Source organism: Cyphomyrmex costatus, unplaced genomic scaffold, assembly GCF_001594065.2.
Source record: "Cyphomyrmex costatus isolate MS0001 unplaced genomic scaffold, Ccosl1.0 scaffold251, whole genome shotgun sequence".
NCBI lineage: Eukaryota > Metazoa > Arthropoda > Insecta > Hymenoptera > Formicidae > Cyphomyrmex > Cyphomyrmex costatus.
The window spans coordinates 37253-55819 of NW_017276598.1; the positions used below are offsets into that span (position 1 = coordinate 37253).

Here is an 18567-nt window from a genome sequence, read left to right on the forward strand (position 1 = left end):
GACGTACGACTAGTACAATATTTTACACAGCACGCTGACATTTCTGCAAACTACTTATAAAATATATTGAACAAAACTAAACTAAATGAATAAACGATATTTAAATTAAAAAACGATATTAAACAAAACTAAACTAAATGAATAAACGATATTCAAACGATATTTTAATTGAAAAACGATATTAAACAAAACTAAACTAAATGAATAAACGATATTCAAACGATATTTAAATTAAAACACAATATTCATTATTACATATATAGTTTGACAGCTAGTCAGCTATGCTGCAATGATACGCGGTCACGTGGAAGAAGCCATGTCACTTCTTAGCATTTGAGGGCGAACTCTGATTGGTTGAAGAGCAGAACTACTGCGCATCCTCGGGAATGGTACACCTTGTTTTCTTACATCATGGGGACAACCATTAGCACATATATGTAATACTACTATATGGCTAGTGCCTATAAGAGGGAGTGAGAGGAAGCGGTCCCAGAACCACGGTGCGGGAATATATATTTCCCTCTCTTTCTAAGATTACTTTGAGTGTTGTGCGCATGCGTTGGATTGATCGCATCCGCCAATAGGAAAATAGAGTGCGATCAGTGAGATGACGCGAACAGGTTATGCTCGTTATGCTTATTAGATGTGTGCTGTACACAGGCAAAATGGTCAAGATATGTTATTTATGTGGCAAAAAGCCTAATGCGACTGAAAACATTAGTTTGCACAGGTATGAAATAGGTATTAGTTTGCACTGATTATCATGAAATTTCTGTAAGGGATTGCACTGTATTCTTATATACATAACGGCAATTTTGAAAAAGTTTATTTCATAAAATTAGGATTAATTTATTTATTCCGACAAAACTGTCTCTGTTAACTGTAACAAGGTTATATCCTGAAGCGGAATCAATCACTTTTTCGTTCTTCCTTACACATATATGTATATTTATCCTTCTATTTATCATTGATGGAGGGGATGAATCCGACGCATGCGCACAACGTTCAAAGTACACTGAGAAAGAGAGAGAAGTATATTCCCGCACCGTGGTTCTGGGACATGGACTTCTCTCTCATCTAGCCATATAGTAGTATTACATATATGCATTAGCATCATTTTTGTCGGAGTGGACCTACTGTACCTACCTATACCACAGTATAGGTAAGTACAGTAGTTTCACTCTCCAAAATTTATGGGTGCGCGAATCGTACCACTTTCATCATGGCATCGATGTCACGTATGGGTACTGTGTCACTGTGTGTCACTGTGGTGTCGATGTGTGCAGTGAAAACAAAGGCCTCGCACAACCAACAACATGGCTGACTGTAGGACACATAGATCAAAGGTACCGACACGGAGTGAAACTACTGTACTTACTTATACTGTGCCTATACTGTGGTATGGACTGCGCGATCCATTCATAAATCCCCTCGAAAAGTGTCCGGTGAATTAGACAAAGAGGAAACGCGGTGTGGGTCAATTGCTCGCTCTTTCTAATATTCCTATTGGCTGCTTTTATTACCGCCTAGAGTCCTAGATATCACAGAAGCGCAATCGATGTTCCGCGTCCTGATTAGCTGACTGTCAGCCAATCATGACATTCATTCAGTGTTATTAAAATGGCTGACTAATAGACGATTGGTGGATTTCATATTTCGTTTGCAAACGACGCAATTTTTAATACTTTTCTTAGTAATTTTGCGATACTAACTTAAGCCGGTTGCGCTTCTCTGATATCTAAGACTCTATTACCGCCCAGTGGATATCGTTAGACGGTAGAAAAAGACAGAGCTATTAGAAAAAGACAGAGCTTGACCCACACCGGTCGCTATCTCTTTCTTTCGGGCCGGTCATATCTTTCAGCCTGTGCGCAGTCCATACTATATGTCGATGGTACATACAAATAACAGCACGGAGAAACCTAACCTGCGTCGTAGACGCAGGTGCCCAATGTTCGTTCGGGTCGCGCCATTTTTCGCGGGCATTGCATCATCATCTTTGTTCTCATAACTCTTTTTGACTCTTGTTACTGCCTGTGGCGGCAGCTTTTCGATACTGGCCATATCGTCCCAGTCAGAAATTTGTGAACGGGGCCATTTTACCAAGATTGTAAGTGTCCTTCAACGTGTAATAACGTTCAGATGAAATCAGTAAAGCTCATGGCACATAGAAAAACGTAAGGTCGTAAATGTAATCAGTAAGCGAATTGACCAATCTCGGTTGAGAACGTCAGCAGTCGCTGCTACGTTCTCAACTGTGATTAGTCAATTCGCTTACTGATTACGTTTACGGCCTTACGTTTTTCTATGTGCCATGGGCTTAAGTATATCAGAAAGCAAAAATAAAGCAAATATGTAACGAAAAATATTTTCTATATATTCAAAAATTAATTTTCAGTGGCTATCTGGTTGTATTGTTAAATATTTATATACGAAATATTTTAATTTCTTAGTCGGGGAGGGGGGCTGCGCCTCCCCCAAACCCCCCCTGCTTCCTGCACCCCACGCACCACCCCATAAGTCACACTCGCTTCGCTCGTGCGAATTTATATAATTGTATAACATATTACTAACCAGTGCACTCGTAAGGAAAAAATTTATGTGCAACTTAGAGTCCTAGTTACTAAGAAAAGTATTAAAAATGGCGTCATTTGCAGACGAAATATGAAATCCACCAATCGTCTATTAGTCAGCCATTTTTAATACCACTGAATGAATGTCATGATTGGCTGACAGTCAGCTAATCAGGACGCGGAACATCGGTTGCGCTTCTCTGATATCTAGGACTCTAGTGCAACTCATGTGCTAGAATTGTCTATAGCGCGGCCCGGCGCGGGGAAGCGCACTCGCTTCGCTCGTGCTCCCGCGCTCGCGTTGCGCAATAGACAACTTACCACACACGTTACACAATGTACTATTTTCCGTTTAATCTGATATAAAATAAATTTAATAAAAATAATTTTTTAAATCAATAAATTTTAACCACTAGAATAAAACTGATATTTTTACGAATTATTATGATAATATATATCAAGAAAAGTTGTTATTTTAAAAATATTAATAATATGTATATGGATTTCGCGTATATCAGTATTGCAGAAGAGAATCGTAAAGAGAGAAAATAAAGTGCAATAAGAAATAAAATGAAAGTACGCGTAGAATGCGCTAATCCCACGTAATAACTTGGATAACCGACGAATGTATAACCACATTTCATTTTCCCGGGAAGAGATCTCATAAATAGAAACTTCTTCAAGTTCTATAAAATCGGCATCGAGTTAAATTAAAAACTATAAATTAAAAAGAATAAATTTCTTTTTCTTATTTAATTTTATACGTAAAAGAAAGAAAATTTCCTAAAAACAAGTATAATAACAAATTTCCTAAAAACAAGTATAATAACAAACGTTATCATCATTCGTTATACATATTTACTAATATATCATTCGTTTATATTTATATCAGACACAATATATATCTATTACCTTTTTTTTATCGAAGTTTCTTACCAACATTGATACCGTAATAACAGTATTCAATATAATATATCATCATGTCTAACGTACGCATTTATTCTTCATTTAGAACGTTATGCCAAATAATGTACACAAATTCTAGGCGTTCATTCTTTGCGATTGAAAGTAAAATAATCGATAATGCAATGTTCTATATTGCGGTAAACAGTACTCGACATGTATTTTACGTGATAATTATTGTTTATCAATCTCGTTATATTGTTTGAAGATTTACAGCCAAAGTACCACGCGTCGTTTGAGAAGCAATTGTGCACGACTCGAGAGCGTCAAGTAATTACAGCAATTAGATACCAGCTAATTCGTCACAAAATTATTAAATGTCGACATATTATCGCGGGCGCTTAAAGTGTCTTGTAACACAAGCGAAAGTTATCTATTGAGAAGAACAGGAGCGTAACAGTAAGCTGGGAGCAGGGCGTAATAAAGAAAGAACATACTTGGTGCGAAGAAAACAAAGAAAGGAAAAAATGCCAGAATAGCGATCGTGTAAAAATTGAATACAATGGAAAAAGGTATCTACGGTGAGAAACAATAAAAATATGATTTCGATGCATTATAGTTGAATGAGTCCATTTGCGTTAACAACCCCTCGCTTACGCCACTGGACGACAAGGGGTTGAAATCGATGCGACTGAACGCAACGGCAAGCGTGGGTGTTCCAGAGTAGACCTGTGATCTTACGTTTTCCGATTGGCCGTATCCAGCGTAACCCAACGGTCGATTGGTCGACCGGTCTCCCACGCGTCCACTTCGTCCTCCCCCTTTCCTTCCCCAACCACCAACACGAGCCGGCCGCAGGTGAGATCGCGTGGCGCAGGTGTGTTCGCAATTCGCAGTGTGGCTGTGCATCGTCACGCGTCCAGCGGGGTTCTTTTTCTTACATAAGTGGAAAAAGGAGGTGGTAAGAGAGCGGTCTGAGGGAGCGAGAGACCAGAAAGATTCCGAGAAAGGGCGAACGTGGTGGGTGGTGAGAGCGACCTCGCCGCGCCGCGCCGTTAATATTCGCACCTACGCATACAGACGCAGCGCAGCCGAAGCGGAGACAGCGGAGTGCTCTCGGGGCGAGGGACCTTGCGCGAGCCACCCCGAGGAGTTACTCGAACACCTTGGTGACGCATCAGATACCAGCGGGCGAGCGAGTTAGGTGATTCTCGCGAGGGCGACGATACCTCACTCGCGAGAAGGAATCGAGGATTCCTCAGGGAGAAAAAAAGTCCTCCCAGCGCAAGAAGTGAAAGAGACGGAGAGAGGAAGAGGGAATTCGAACAGATCACAGTCGTCGTACAGAAACAGAGCAAAAAAGAAGAAGCGCCTGTCTGCAACTAGTAAAGTTACGCATTCGCGAGGCAAGAATGGTACGAAGATTCTGCAACGGTGCGGTTGCACTTGGCATCGCCCTGACGGCCTGCGCCGCCTTTCCGCGCGCTGTCATGGCGATCGACCTCAGCCGCTTCTACGGTCATTTCAACACGAAACGTTCGGGTAAGTCGACAACGGGAGATCTCGACACGATAGAATTACGCGGGATCTATAAGATACAAAAAAAACTCAGCGGTCGTAGGGTTTTAAGTCGTAGAAAATTTACCAATCACAGTATCGAATATGAGAAGAATAATCGACTATGATTGGTCAATTTTCTGCGACTTAAGACCCTATGACCTCTATTGTAGATCCCCTATTAGGAAACGATGAAAATTTAGCAACACACCTTCGAAAAAGCTGAACTGTCAACGAGACCACGAGTCTTTGGCGCGCCATCGTGAGCCGATCGCACGGAAGAAAACGCGTAAAAGTAAAATTATTCTAAAGTTCTTTTGGAGAAAATCTTGAGAATTGCACACATAATGGTGTATTGTAAGAATATTACAAAATATAAAACAAGATAACATATAAATAAGAGTCAATACAATTAAATGTAAGTCTTTAATTATAACGATAAAATTAAATTAATAGAAACATAAATTTATTAATTGTAAGAATATTACACACAATTTTAATGAAACTTTCATCCGGAATGATTTTATAAATTGTTAAATATTATTCAAGTGATAATGAAATGTGTATTTTTTACATACGTAAAAACGTTTTTTATTCCATATTTGTATATAATATTTACAAAATTTGTATCACAATAATAGTTTTTTACATTCTGTATTTTGCATAAATTGTTTCTTCAACATTTATTTAATCGATTTATTCGCAATGGTTTATAGAATTTCATGTTTTGATTACAATACACTTACAACATACTTACGTATAAATTTATTTACGAGCGATAATCAACTATTACTAACATTTATCAAATATTTATAGTTGTTTGTAGTTTTGTTCGTACCAGTTTATTTTTTGCTTGAACATTGTGTAATTTAAAATAAATTATATTACATATGGAACATTTTATCGCAATACATTTCACAATTTACTACACTTTATGTGCTTTCATATTTTTTTCATATACGAATGCAAACAATCTAATGTTTATAAAATTGTAGCAGTTGGATGACAAGTTTAATTGTTTATGATAAACGTGTATTTATATATTTAATGCGATATTAATGTCAGCTGTTCCTAGAGGATGTATTAAATAATATATGTAAACATTTGAAAAGGTTATCCGAGCATATTATACCGTCTGTCCAAACGTAATTTTAACTACTGCAACCGATTGAAACTATAAGAGCTCGAGAAACTAATTTATGTTCACATGATTGCGAAATTTTAATTAGAAAAGCTTACTGCAGACGTATTAATTAAACAAATTAGCTTTACATGGAACTTACGAACGAATTTGCATACATAATCCTTATTTCGCATATAAATACATATAAGCTGTTTCACTTCCACCGTCATCTATGTACGTAATACGTATAATTCCACGACTTATACTTTGATGTTGACTTTATGAGAATGTTTTGAGAAATTATTCATTGCATTTTTATAACATTTCTTACAGCTTCATATATTTATCTATTCCAATTATTATCTATATAATTAAATTATAAGTGACAAATTTATCAATAAAATCTATTTGAAATTAACTAAAGAATATAATCGTTGATTCGAGAGATAAGAATTAAAAACTTTTTCTTTCGCATGTAACGTAATACGAGATAGTTACACGTATAAACTTAAGCTTACAGCAAGTAAACTAAAGTAAACGTGTTATATACGAACTCATGCGGAACATTTATAAGGGTTATACTGCAAATGGACAGGAAGCTTTCAATACCGTCGCCTTTTGCATCATCATGTTCTTTCTGATGAACATTCATTAAAATTAACGAATCCAGAGAATTACGACGGAGATGTTTCGTTGAAACTCGGTCATATGGTGAGTGTGTACTCTGGTTAGTTACGTGTAAGTACGTTCGCTCTCGGTCAATAACGCGCATACTTAACGCGTACCGAGTCGCATATAGCCGATGACATTTAGAAACACGCGTTTTTACTCACCTCGCGGCTATTCAGGGTCAGGCTGTCGCGAAGCGGGTTTCACATGCGGTCGTTGCATCCCCTATCTTATACCCTACGCCTCCGTTTCTTATAATTCATTATTGCGTAAATCTATGTTTTCTAAACAAAAGTAATGCGATACTGCAAAGTTACACTAACTATAATAATCTTTAAACGCATTTTATTTTCTATCTCTCACCTTATATATACATTTTGATATTAAAACTATCGTGTCTAATATTCGCTGTCTCACCGCCCAGTTACCCGGTTCTCGTAATTGTCTACTGCATAAATTTATTTTTCCTAAGAAAAAGTAATGATATTACAAAGTTGCGCAAACTAATAAAATTTAGACCCACTTTATAATTCTTCCATCTTTCACCGTGCTTCGATACTAAAAATATTCTATCCAATATCCCCTGTCTCACTCGAACTCCCCTGTGTCTCATAATCATCTATATATTGCATAAACTTATTTTTTTTTTAACTGAGTAATGATATTGCAAAGTTGCGTCAACTAAAAAAGTTTAGACCCACTTTACAATTCTTCCATTTTTCATTGTGCTCTGATACTAAAAATATCATATCCAATATCCCTTGTTTCAACCAAGAGCTCTCTGTTTTTCATAATTATCTATTGCATAAATCCTATTTGTTCTAAAAGAAAAAAAGATAATGATACCGCAAAGTTACGTCAAATGGAATAAAATTCAGATTCTCTCGAGCACTGTGTAACTTCCGTCTCTTTCTCACGATGCTTTAATATAAAAAAATATTATATCCAATACTCTCCCAGTTTTATCTCCTTATTTCTTTATTTAATTATTTTTCTTTCTAAAATGGCAGAATTTTTGCTATTTTATTTGTTATCTTAATATGCATTTCCAAAGTAACGTCGAGAAATAAGTTATATTTTTTCCGCGGATTCCAACCAAAATAAGAAATGAGTAAGAGGTCAAGTGAGAGATGATACAGTTGAACGATAGACATTTAATGAAGCAGTTGCTTTTAGAAATAAGTCGTTATTTGATAAATTTCTATTTATGAGAGATGATACAGTCGAACGATAGAACATTTAATGAAGCAGTTGCTTTCAGAAATAAGTCGTTAGTCGATAAATTTCTATTTATTTTCCATCTTTCGGTCATCGGCGAAATGCAGTTTGTAGAAACTTTCTCTTCGAGTAGATTTAAGCTCGCTTTTAACTGTTTGTAACTCGTATCCTACACAGACAGAACTCCGTAGCGTGCGGAGAATAGCAGTCCAAAGTGGTAGTTACCGATTGAAATGCTCGTATTTAAAATTCATTACACCTGAGTATCTCCCATCTGCAAATGGGCGCGTAATCTTGTTCTTAATATTCCCTCCACGATGATATTTCATTCGGAATGCATTGAGGTCGCGGTCCCGCGGGGATAGCGGCTAACTCTCCGGGGAATCATCGCTCGCGACGTCGATCGGTAAAATATTTGTAATGTCGCTGATGAGAAACGCCCACGAATGCGTGGGAGTCTTATCTAAACATGTGATGAATAATTGCGACGTTCGCGCTCGTGCAGCAATTTAATAATGTTCCGCGGCCCCGGTTTAAACTTGATGCAATTCTTGATATGACGCGATCCGGATACGATACCCCGGTAGGTTTCTCGTTGGTGAAATGTTTACCTGCGAAACCCACGTAAACGCCCTGTCTAAACACGCGGATGAGAAAGAGAACTGTGACGTATGTGTGTAATAATTTAATAACGCTGATGGCCGGGGTCACCGCCGCGCCGCACCGGTGCGATGCGGTTCGATATAGTTTTCCATATATATACGTATAACGCATCGAACTCTTAATGCGGTCAAAATTGACTGTCATAGGATCATGCTTTGTGGACACGGTGTTCTGTGTTTGCGGTACAAATTACGTTTACGTGCGAAATGAACGTGGGCGATCGTATAACGAATGTGGCACAATATTACACAATCGATCGCCAAGTAGAACCGCCTGCACCATACATTTTCCGTTTTGCGGTGTCATACACGAGGATGGTTTTTTACCGGATAAAATTTTCATGGACATTAAATTGTTGATGTTTTCCTCGTTTTAGAGGAGCGTGTGAATAAAGTGTTACAAAACGTTTCCTCCGAGAGATCGTTAAGGATACAGAAATACAGCTTTTAGCGTGGAACTTCTCTATATAACAAACAGAACGTCGATATCTGATCTCCTGAGAATCGGAAATCCTCAAACAGATGTTATAAGGAAATGAAATTGTATTGAGCCTTTTCCTGATCCAGGAAAATTTCTTCTTTTAAAAGGCTCAATACATAACAATTTCACTCTTTTTTTTTTTTAATAGAGTCTACACATGAAAATTTCAACTGACTTTTATGAAATCTGACACAATATTTACTTAGAATGTCTTGTATAGAAAGACTTTATAGGGTTTGTTTCTGAATTGCGAGGAAAAACTTTGACGAGGAGAAAATTTTACGAGCTTTAAAGTGCAAACAATCAATACGCGTTTACGATTGTTCCTGCAGTTCTATCAGATTAAGCGTTTTGATTAATTGATTTTTCAGAACTATTAACTATGCGCGCCTGCTATTGTATAGCGTGAGCAATACGATCGCGTGTTTGCTCAATTATTCCGAAAGCCTCTCGCACGAAGCGTGCTGTCGCATTACTCGCGTCGTGTTTATTAATTCCGTTTCAGATCTCTCACTTTAATACGTTATCATTGTAATTTAATCATCCGGTGACTCGCGACCGTCCCACCTACGAACGTATAATCGACTTTCCCGAATTTCCATTTCCACAGAATAAGATTGAGTGCATGTATATACACGTTTCTGATTATTTGGAAACAGCAGACACGTTCTTTTTTCACATTACTTTCCTCAAATTACTTTTCTCAGATTACTTTCCTCTGATTAATTATTATTCTTCTCAATATTAAATGAAAATCGAGAAACGATACTTTAATACAAATAATAAGCGAAGAAAACTATATTCAGATCTCAGTGCTTAATAATACTTTTGTGAGAATTTTACGATTCTCTAATTTACTTTATTTTCTCCAATTACTTTTCTCGCTCGTTCAAAATTTATTACGTGCGTTTCAGAGGCTTGCCATCCATATGAACCGTTTAAGTGTCCGGGCGACGGTATTTGCATCTCGATACAGTATCTCTGCGACGGAGCACCGGACTGTCAGGACGGATACGACGAGGACTCAAGATTGTGTACCGCAGGTGAGCTTAATTCTGAATTCATTAATTAATATCTAATCAGCAGTGCGACTCACTTGGCATTATTAATTACGTTCTAACTGTGGTAAACAAACTGATTCACTGAGTGCGTGAAACGTATGTTCTCATTTTTAATATATTTTACTTTTAACATATGATTTATATATATATATATATATATATATATATATACATACAGTGTTGTGCAGTACCTAGGTACAAGTACCTATAGGTACTGTAACTAGGTACAAGTACCTAGGTACTGTAACTAGGTACAAATTTGCGTACCTAGGAACTGTACCGAGTACTTTTTTTTTCTGGTACCTATACCTATACCTAGGTATCATTTCTTGTGTACCGGTACCTATATATTTAGGTACACTTCAGTTATTTTTCAAATTCACAATTGCTTAACTGAAAACTTCATCATACAAGATTTGAGTGTGTAAATTTATTAGAATGATCTAAATTAGAATGAAAGTCTAAATGTTTATGATTTTTTAAATGTTATCATTCTAATAAATTTATTTACACATTCAGATACTGTGTTAATAAGTAACATTTTAATAATAGCGGGGTACTAAAATGTCACATTTTTATAATAAGTAAATGTGTATCTTGTTACATTCATGTATCATATGTCAATATGTACATGTCAATTCTGATAAAATTAAAATGGTTTTATAAATTAAACTTGCATAGAATATTTATGTATGTATAGATAAGATATATGTATAATAACTTAATAATTAAATATTACGTGCAGATACATGAAATATATAGATCATATTTAACAAATAAGCTGTCGAAATTGCATTTTGTCGTCAAAATGCAATTTATCCTGAGCTTTCATGTTAAAAATAAAAGTACCTATAAGATACTTTTAAGGTACATTTAAAATACCTGTACCTGTACCTAGGTATATTATTTTTTTAGTACCTGTACCTGTACCTCGGTACATTTTTTCTAGAGTACCTGTACCTGTACCTAGGTATTGAAAATAGAGTACCTTGCACAACACTGTATATATATATCATATATACGTATAAATTATAATAAATCGATAGAATTTCCAATTTATTTAAGTATTTTAAGTGATATTTAGCACGGTGCTATTGATTTCTAGCGTAGTGGGTCATTATGCATTTTGCATTTATGTCGTTTTATTTTACAGTGATGTCGCTATAAATTAAAATTAAAAATAATTTTTATGGAATTTTTTGTTGTTACAGCCAAACGACCGCCCGTAGAGGAAACTGCGAGTTTTCTGCAGTCTCTGCTAGCCAGCCACGGTCCCAATTACTTGGAGAAGTTGTTCGGAACCAAAGCACGCGATACGTTGAAACCTCTCGGTGGTGTGGAAAAAGTGGCCATCGCGCTGTCCGGTAAGTTCCTCGAAATTATATATACGACACTTTGCGCTACTGAAGGCGACGCCAAATAAAACCTGATCGGACTGTTCGACTTCTCCGATATCACTGTGAAATCTTTTCCACGTATATCGGAAATTTATTAAAAGCAGCAATATATTACCGCGTTATACAGAACGAAATCGCAAGTATTTTAATCTAACTTTATTTAAAAAATATCGATTCAACAAGCATTTATCTTGTTCATCATCACTCTATATCCTCGAAAGATTTGATCTCACGACTTAGTCCCTGACTATCTATTTCGGCCGTCAGAATCGCAGACGATCGAGGACTTCGGCGCAGCGCTGCACCTGATGCGCTCGGATCTCGAGCACCTGCGCTCAGTTTTCATGGCGGTGGAGAACGGCGATCTGGGGATGCTGAAGTCTATCGGTATCAAGGACTCCGAGCTGGGCGACGTCAAGTTCTTCCTCGAGAAACTCGTTAAGACGGGCTTCCTCGATTGAACGATCACACTCGTCGCCGAACCGTCACCGTCGTCGCCGTCGTCGTCGTCGTCGACGAGGAACTGTCGTCGTCGTCATCGTCGTCGTCGTCGTCGCCGTCGTCGTCGTCGCATCACCGCCGGTGTCGCGTCACCGTCGTTGCACCAGCAGACCCTTCGTTTGATAAAGCCTAAATTATCCTTTCCGCGAATACTTCTATCTTTCCTTCGTCGCGAGTTCTTACGCGCAGGATGTAGCCTGTCACTTTTCTTTCCTTTCTTATCCTTTTCGAATCTCTTGCTCTCGCTTCAACGTGCCGAGCGCGATCACGAGCACCGAGATGATCATCGAGACTCGAATAGGGTGCGAATTTCGAATCTTCTGTACGACGAACAATCAGACGGATTTTCATTTTGTGTATCTCGTAACTCTATCATTGGATAATTTCATTACGCGTGTCAAGCATATCGTTGATTCGCTCGGAGAAGAGTGCAATAATCAGTACGTGATTGATATAATTTATGTACTCGGAAAATTTAATTATGCCTCGATTTAAATTTAAAATCCTCGTTAAAAAAAACAATCAAATGACTGACGATCTAATATTATATTTTAATTTTTTAAATATCTTATAATATGTTACTATTTTACTTTCGATAAGCTTCACAATTATTGATCCTAAATAACGTAATCGGATTTTCATGATTATAAAGGAAATATTTTTAAGAATTTATCATATTTTAAATTTATGAAGATTTCTGAGAAAATACTTTAAACTTTTTCATATTTTATAAGTTTTCTTAAGAAACTATAAAATGATGAACTTTTTAGAATATTTAAGTAACTTCATATGCATGAAGAATTCTAGAAAAAATTGTCTTGTCAGTATAACTTCTGATAAAGTGTTTCAATCGTATTACTTTAACAAATTTTCTAAAAAGTTACTAAAATACATATGAAATTCTGAAAAATTCTGAAAAATTACATGAAGGACTCTAAGAAGAGATTTCATCAGGCTACGATTTAATCGAATCTTTTACGTTTTCTCTCATTCTCCTAGTTACGCGTCGAAGCGCATCCTCTTCTCGAACAAGTAATGAGCTTTTGTCCGACCTATTTCTAAAATTGAGCTTCCTCATGTATATTATAGCTACTTTGCTGAACCTTTTGTTAGGGTTCTCTCATTCTAAGTACACTGTTGTGCGTGTCTTGGCTTTCTTCGATGTAACGTATCTTTAAATATGCGAGCACGTACACGGTACTGCATAAGTGATGAAACATTGATGACAATCGTTCGCGATCGGCAGTGATATAATGGTCCAACAGTTGTGCATCAAAAACTTACTTAAACCACGCGAGTTACTTTCGTGAGAAATTTATTATGATTAAATCTCTACTCGAAGAATTGAAATATTTGAGATCGTGATTGAAGTGTTATGAGATTGTAATTGAGATAAAATATCTACTTAACAAATTAAAATTCTTAAACTTAGTAAGAGTCTCAATGAGATTTATTATAGGATCTCAGAAAGTTCGAACTTCACACTTCGTGGGAGGAAACTCTCAGAAAGTAATTACGCTCAAGCACGTGGCAAGGGATGGTTTTTAATCAAAATCACGTTACTTCGTGGAAAGGTCGTGCGGAAGAAGCCGATAATGTAATTCTTATTAAACGCAATGCCGTAAAATTTACTCTCTTCAAGAAGCAACTTATCTCTCGCGGATGCACAACTATTGGACCTGTGCTTTAATAGTTAAAGTCGAAGGCGGGGATCTACATTACTCTTTATTATTTCTGCGTAAAAGAACCATGTATGTAACGTTTGTTCTCAATTACTTCCGCAGGATATCCTTTTAAGCTTAATATTCGATGCTGCGTAGTTTTTATTGCAATTACGTAGTAATCTTATACATATACTGATGATAGGGAGAGACGATAAAACTTTTATTCGGATGAGCGATTTTACTGCTGGAACAGTATAAAACATTTTACATCAATTCTCACGTATGGTTTTTTTTATAATTTTAGCTTCGTCACCGTGGTTGCTCCTTTTTGCATAAAAAAATGTTTCGCGATGCGACACCGCGACGAGCGAAAAACAAAAAGGAAAGGAAAAATAAAAATAGCAAATTCCGTGCCGAGAAAGTCTTCGGTATTTTCACCGCACCCATGCATCAAGTTGTAATTCTATTTTGATCAAGATGTCATTGATGGATGTGGACGTAAGATGAAGCAGTCTTGTTTAACGTTACAATATGCGGTGGAGATACCGTCGTCTTTCATGTTAAAAAGATCAGGTAATTTCTGTCGGTGCGCTCGTGAACGTCATGCAGTCGTAATATACAATGCGATGATGTTGCACGCGTTTTTAAAAGAAATGGGTACAAAAAAAATGATGAGGAAACGGAGCATCGCGTCGCGTTTTTTCAGGGTATGACGCGCGTTTTACTTATTAAGAAAAGAAAGCAAAATATAAGATATATATAATGCTAGCGTATGATATTTTCATTACGGCAACACGATACATATCAGTACACATACATATCAGTAAGTTATATTTAAAAAAATTATATATATATATATATATAATAATAAGTATGATATTCTCTCGAGGTATATAATGTTTCCCGTCGCGTTTTCCTTTTACTTTGAAGAGAGAAAATTAACACATTAAAAATTTCTATATATATATACACATTTATATACACATGCATAAAATACATTATATATGTGTGTGTATAAATTGTGCTATTTGCGACAATCTAGAAATCGTGGACGGGCGCGAGTTTGGCGAGATCTCTTTTTTTTTTTACCTCGAGAGAATAATGCATCCCTTTCGGGATAAATAACGACGTATCTATTTACTAAGCGTATCTTTTAATCGAAAATTAAACGATGCATTGAGACATATCTTCTAATTAATTTAACGTAAGCGAATCTAGAGATATATAAATATTATACATATATACATAGCGAATACATATCAACAGAGAAATCACTCTTTTATCAGATGGTAGATAATATTTTGGTATATAAAGAAGAAAAAAAGTTTAATATTCCCTCCAGATGTCAATTACGGTCCAAAGTAGGGCCTGGACCGAGGGCAAAATCCGAGGGAACTTGTGTGTTTTAGTGAACAACGGGGCATCAGACCGAGGGGTCATGGCGCGCCGCGACATCTCTCTCTATCTATCTCCGCCTCTCCGTCGCGTGCCTTGACTCTTTGGCCCCAATTTCGAGTCGTAAGTCATAAGGTCAAATCTATTTCCCCCGAAAGCGGCAGACCGGAGTTCCACCGGTATCCGATATATATACATATGTATGCCACGAAGACGCGTTACCCATTATCTTGGAATGATAAGAGATTATATTTTCCTCCTCTCTATCTCCCGCCCTCCCTTCTTTTCCCTTTGTATGTTTCCTTATTATAATTTACACTTGTTGCAGATATTATTTAGCCACGAAGTATGGGCGAAGTTGGTTTGTGTATCAATTTGATATTCTCTCACTGTTTTATTATATTCGATCGATGTTCAAATAAATAATATCAATACTTCTTGATTGAATTAGATTAGCGATATTTTTATTAAAAATATATAAAAATAAATTATATATTTTATGATTTATTACATCTCATGACACATTAAAGTTTATAACTATTTTAAAATGCATTTACTCTTATTCCTACTAGACTTTTACAAATTTGCGATCTTGATTAATCCTGATTTAAAATTTAGACAGCGACGCAGCCTGGGGGGTTTCGGAAAAATTGTCGATCCGTCCACAGTTTCGATAACGAATGGTCGCTCAGTGTCTTATCAATGCCCTTTGACATTATTATGACAAAGGGTAACAAAAGGACTCGGCGCTGAATGTAAATGATCAGATTGAAAACGACGTGTCGCAAGATCGAGGGAAATTACACCACGTCATCATTTTTGCATATGGAAATTAATCGGTTTTAAAATTGCGTAGCGTAGCAAAACAGAATTATAATAACAATACCTTATATTAAACAATAACTTTTAATTAAACAATGAAATGTTTTCACACGCGTCTTTTAATAGCACCAAATTCAGCAGCAATCTGAATATTTCGCGTTATATTCAAATTCAATTTCTAGTCCAACAAACCCTTTATACCTTGTGAGATTTATCGAAAGAGAAAAAATATGCAATAATTGAGTTATAACAGAATCTACGTATTTAATGGAGACGTTTTCTCTGTTTCAAATTTCATAAATATTTAAATCTACGCAAATGGATACTGTGCCAGAGCTCTTATAAAAATATTTCATCTATATTATGCGCGCGATAGCATGATCAATTAATTGATTAACGAAGGTGCTTTTTGCTTTTCTTCTATATACACGTTTATGTATACGCGTTGTTTTGTTGCTCTCGTTGCCCATTTACATGGTGTTATATTGTTGTTGTAATATGCGTATGTATACATCGCTAAGTAGACGTTAAGTAAATCAATAAATCGAAGTGATTATATAGGAGAGACGCATGTAATCTTCAACCTTGTCATTTCAAACTGATGGTACGCACGCATATATATGCATATACACGACCTACATGTAGAAAAAGAAAAAAAGAAGATATTGACCACTTTAATTATCAGAGATTTCAACGATGTGATAATGTATTAAAATATCACGCACCGTCGTATTATCTGTATATGTTACCTTTCGACTTCTGATTGTTGTACTGCCAAAGTCTCTTATTATACGTCAAGTTACACGGCAACTTGCGACATACTGCTGTAAGTAACCATCTGCTTTTTCAGATTTTTTGTATTCCTCTATTCGATTGAACGCCAGGCGCTTTTGAGAATGATTTTGTCGCAACAATTATAATCGTTAAGTGAGAACGCTTCTTTTTAGTTTTAATTACTAATGCCTCGAATTATGTATAATGTAGCACGATTTCACCCGTTAATCGTGTATGCGAGCGTGAGCATTGCAATTGCTCGATGAACAACGCAATTAATTACGAATCTATAGATCCTGCCTGCATAATCACGATTTCAGAAAATTGCTTTTTACTGTCTCACCCCTTGCATTTGTTTGCGCTGTTTTACTGGCGACGTGATGCGATATTTTGATCTACAACATATGGCTTTTCATTCGGTAAAAATACAACGTCCGTTAGGAACAAGGATTGAACGAATCTCGCTATTTCGGATTGCGTGCTAGAAAAATATTGAGCGTCGTGATATTACTTCAAACAGCTTGTTTTTTGGATCGTTTAAACAATAAAATATTACGGAAAGACTTCTGAAAAAAGTTATTTATTTATTTTCATATAATCCTTTTTATGCTACTACATCAATGTCACAGATGATATCGTTTAAATACTTTAAATATACATATATAATATCTTCATTTTTTATATACAAGTAGAAGTTGGTAATGAAATGAATTCTTTATCAGTCGGTTTCACCAATTCGTACTTTTCGGTAACTCCACCAAGATTGTTTAATTCTCTGACCAAACTCCATATATTGACTTTACTTGAGACTATCAGTTTTCGTGAATCCTTACCTTGACTACGTGATTTAAGACCCATTGTTCGTGCAATTCTAAAAGAAGCATTATTACCTTCAGAGCAGTATTTCTTACAAATGTCATGTAACTTATCAGCGACACATACTGATGAATCACGACTCTATCTTCTTTAGGAAAATCCAAAAACACAATGTCGTTTCCCGAATAAGTATCCATTTGTAAGAGCTCTTTAAATAATTTTCGACATTTGATTTTTATTTCATTCTCCGTATAAGAATTTTTTTTCAAGCCAAGACCTTCTCGATTTATTTGCGTTTTAACCCTAAAAATAAAAAGATTTATAAGCAGAAGAAAGAGAGGGAATAAGATTATTTTGAAAAAGGGACATATCGTTTCTTACTATATTACTTACATGACACACATGGGGTCCACAATACCCTGTTCGGATTTTCCAAGACCACCGCCAGTCCAGCCCATCATTTTCATCATATTTTTCCCAATGCAATTAGATACTTTCAAATCATCATTGGAGAGAGATTCCTGAGACATTAGTTCTTCTGTCGTTACGGTTACTTTTGCACATATGTCTTTTTTAACCTGAAAAAATTTTACAGAATATATAAAAATAATTTTAAAAAAAAAGATACAAAAACTATATTTTTCTCTCTTTTTTTCTCTTTCTTTCATGCAAAGATTCATGAAAAACATTTCCTTTACCTTAACTGTATAGCAGTGTTTTTGTAATTTTTCTAATGCAACAGCGGCTGCTTTTTGTCTGGCTACTTTCTTATTGGTATCAGTGCTACAACTTAATTTCTGTAAGTCAAAATTAAGAGAGCATTCCCTGAAAAGTTATAATGAAAAATATCTCATTTTTGCAACTGTTGTATCTATGAATAAAACTGTATTTATGAATATTAGATTTATATAACATACATGCATATACATATACCATACATACGCGACATGC

At 36.0% G+C, this 18567-nt stretch overlaps 2 protein-coding genes across 2 annotated transcripts in view; one reads left to right on the top strand and one right to left on the bottom strand.

Moving 5' to 3' along the window:
• Nucleotides 1-4382: 4382 nt before the first annotated feature.
• On the top strand, nt 4383-12179 carry LOC108774390 (IDLSRF-like peptide). Its single transcript, XM_018540485.1, has 4 exons — nt 4383-5018; nt 10101-10229; nt 11459-11611; nt 11912-12179. Exons 1-4 carry the CDS (start codon nt 4889-4891, stop codon nt 12103-12105), a joined length of 606 nt encoding a protein of 201 aa, XP_018395987.1. The 5' UTR covers nt 4383-4888; the 3' UTR covers nt 12106-12179.
• A 5225-nt stretch (nt 12180-17404) lies between these two features.
• The window catches only part of LOC108774386 (NF-kappa-B-repressing factor), a 3126-nt gene continuing 1963 nt past the window's right edge, over nt 17405-18567 (bottom strand). Inside the window, exons 5-8 of the mRNA XM_018540480.1 lie at nt 18315-18441; nt 18010-18194; nt 17743-17919; nt 17405-17671 (exon numbers count right to left, since the gene is read on the bottom strand). Of these exons, the coding sequence (XP_018395982.1) occupies nt 17479-17671; nt 17743-17919; nt 18010-18194; nt 18315-18441 (682 nt within the window). The 3' untranslated portion in view covers nt 17405-17478. The remainder of the gene's footprint in view (nt 17672-17742; nt 17920-18009; nt 18195-18314; nt 18442-18567) is intronic.

Excerpts from the sequence above, each read along its gene's own strand:
- LOC108774390 (XM_018540485.1), top strand. The coding sequence starts at position 4,889 with ATGGTACGAAGATTCTGCAACGGTGCGGTTGCACTTGGCATCGCCCTG. Across the intron at positions 5,019-10,100 it reads TTTCAACACGAAACGTTCGG|AGGCTTGCCATCCATATGAA; the intron begins GTAAGTCGACAA and ends CGTGCGTTTCAG. Across the intron at positions 11,612-11,911 it reads AGTGGCCATCGCGCTGTCCG|AATCGCAGACGATCGAGGAC; the intron begins GTAAGTTCCTCG and ends TTCGGCCGTCAG.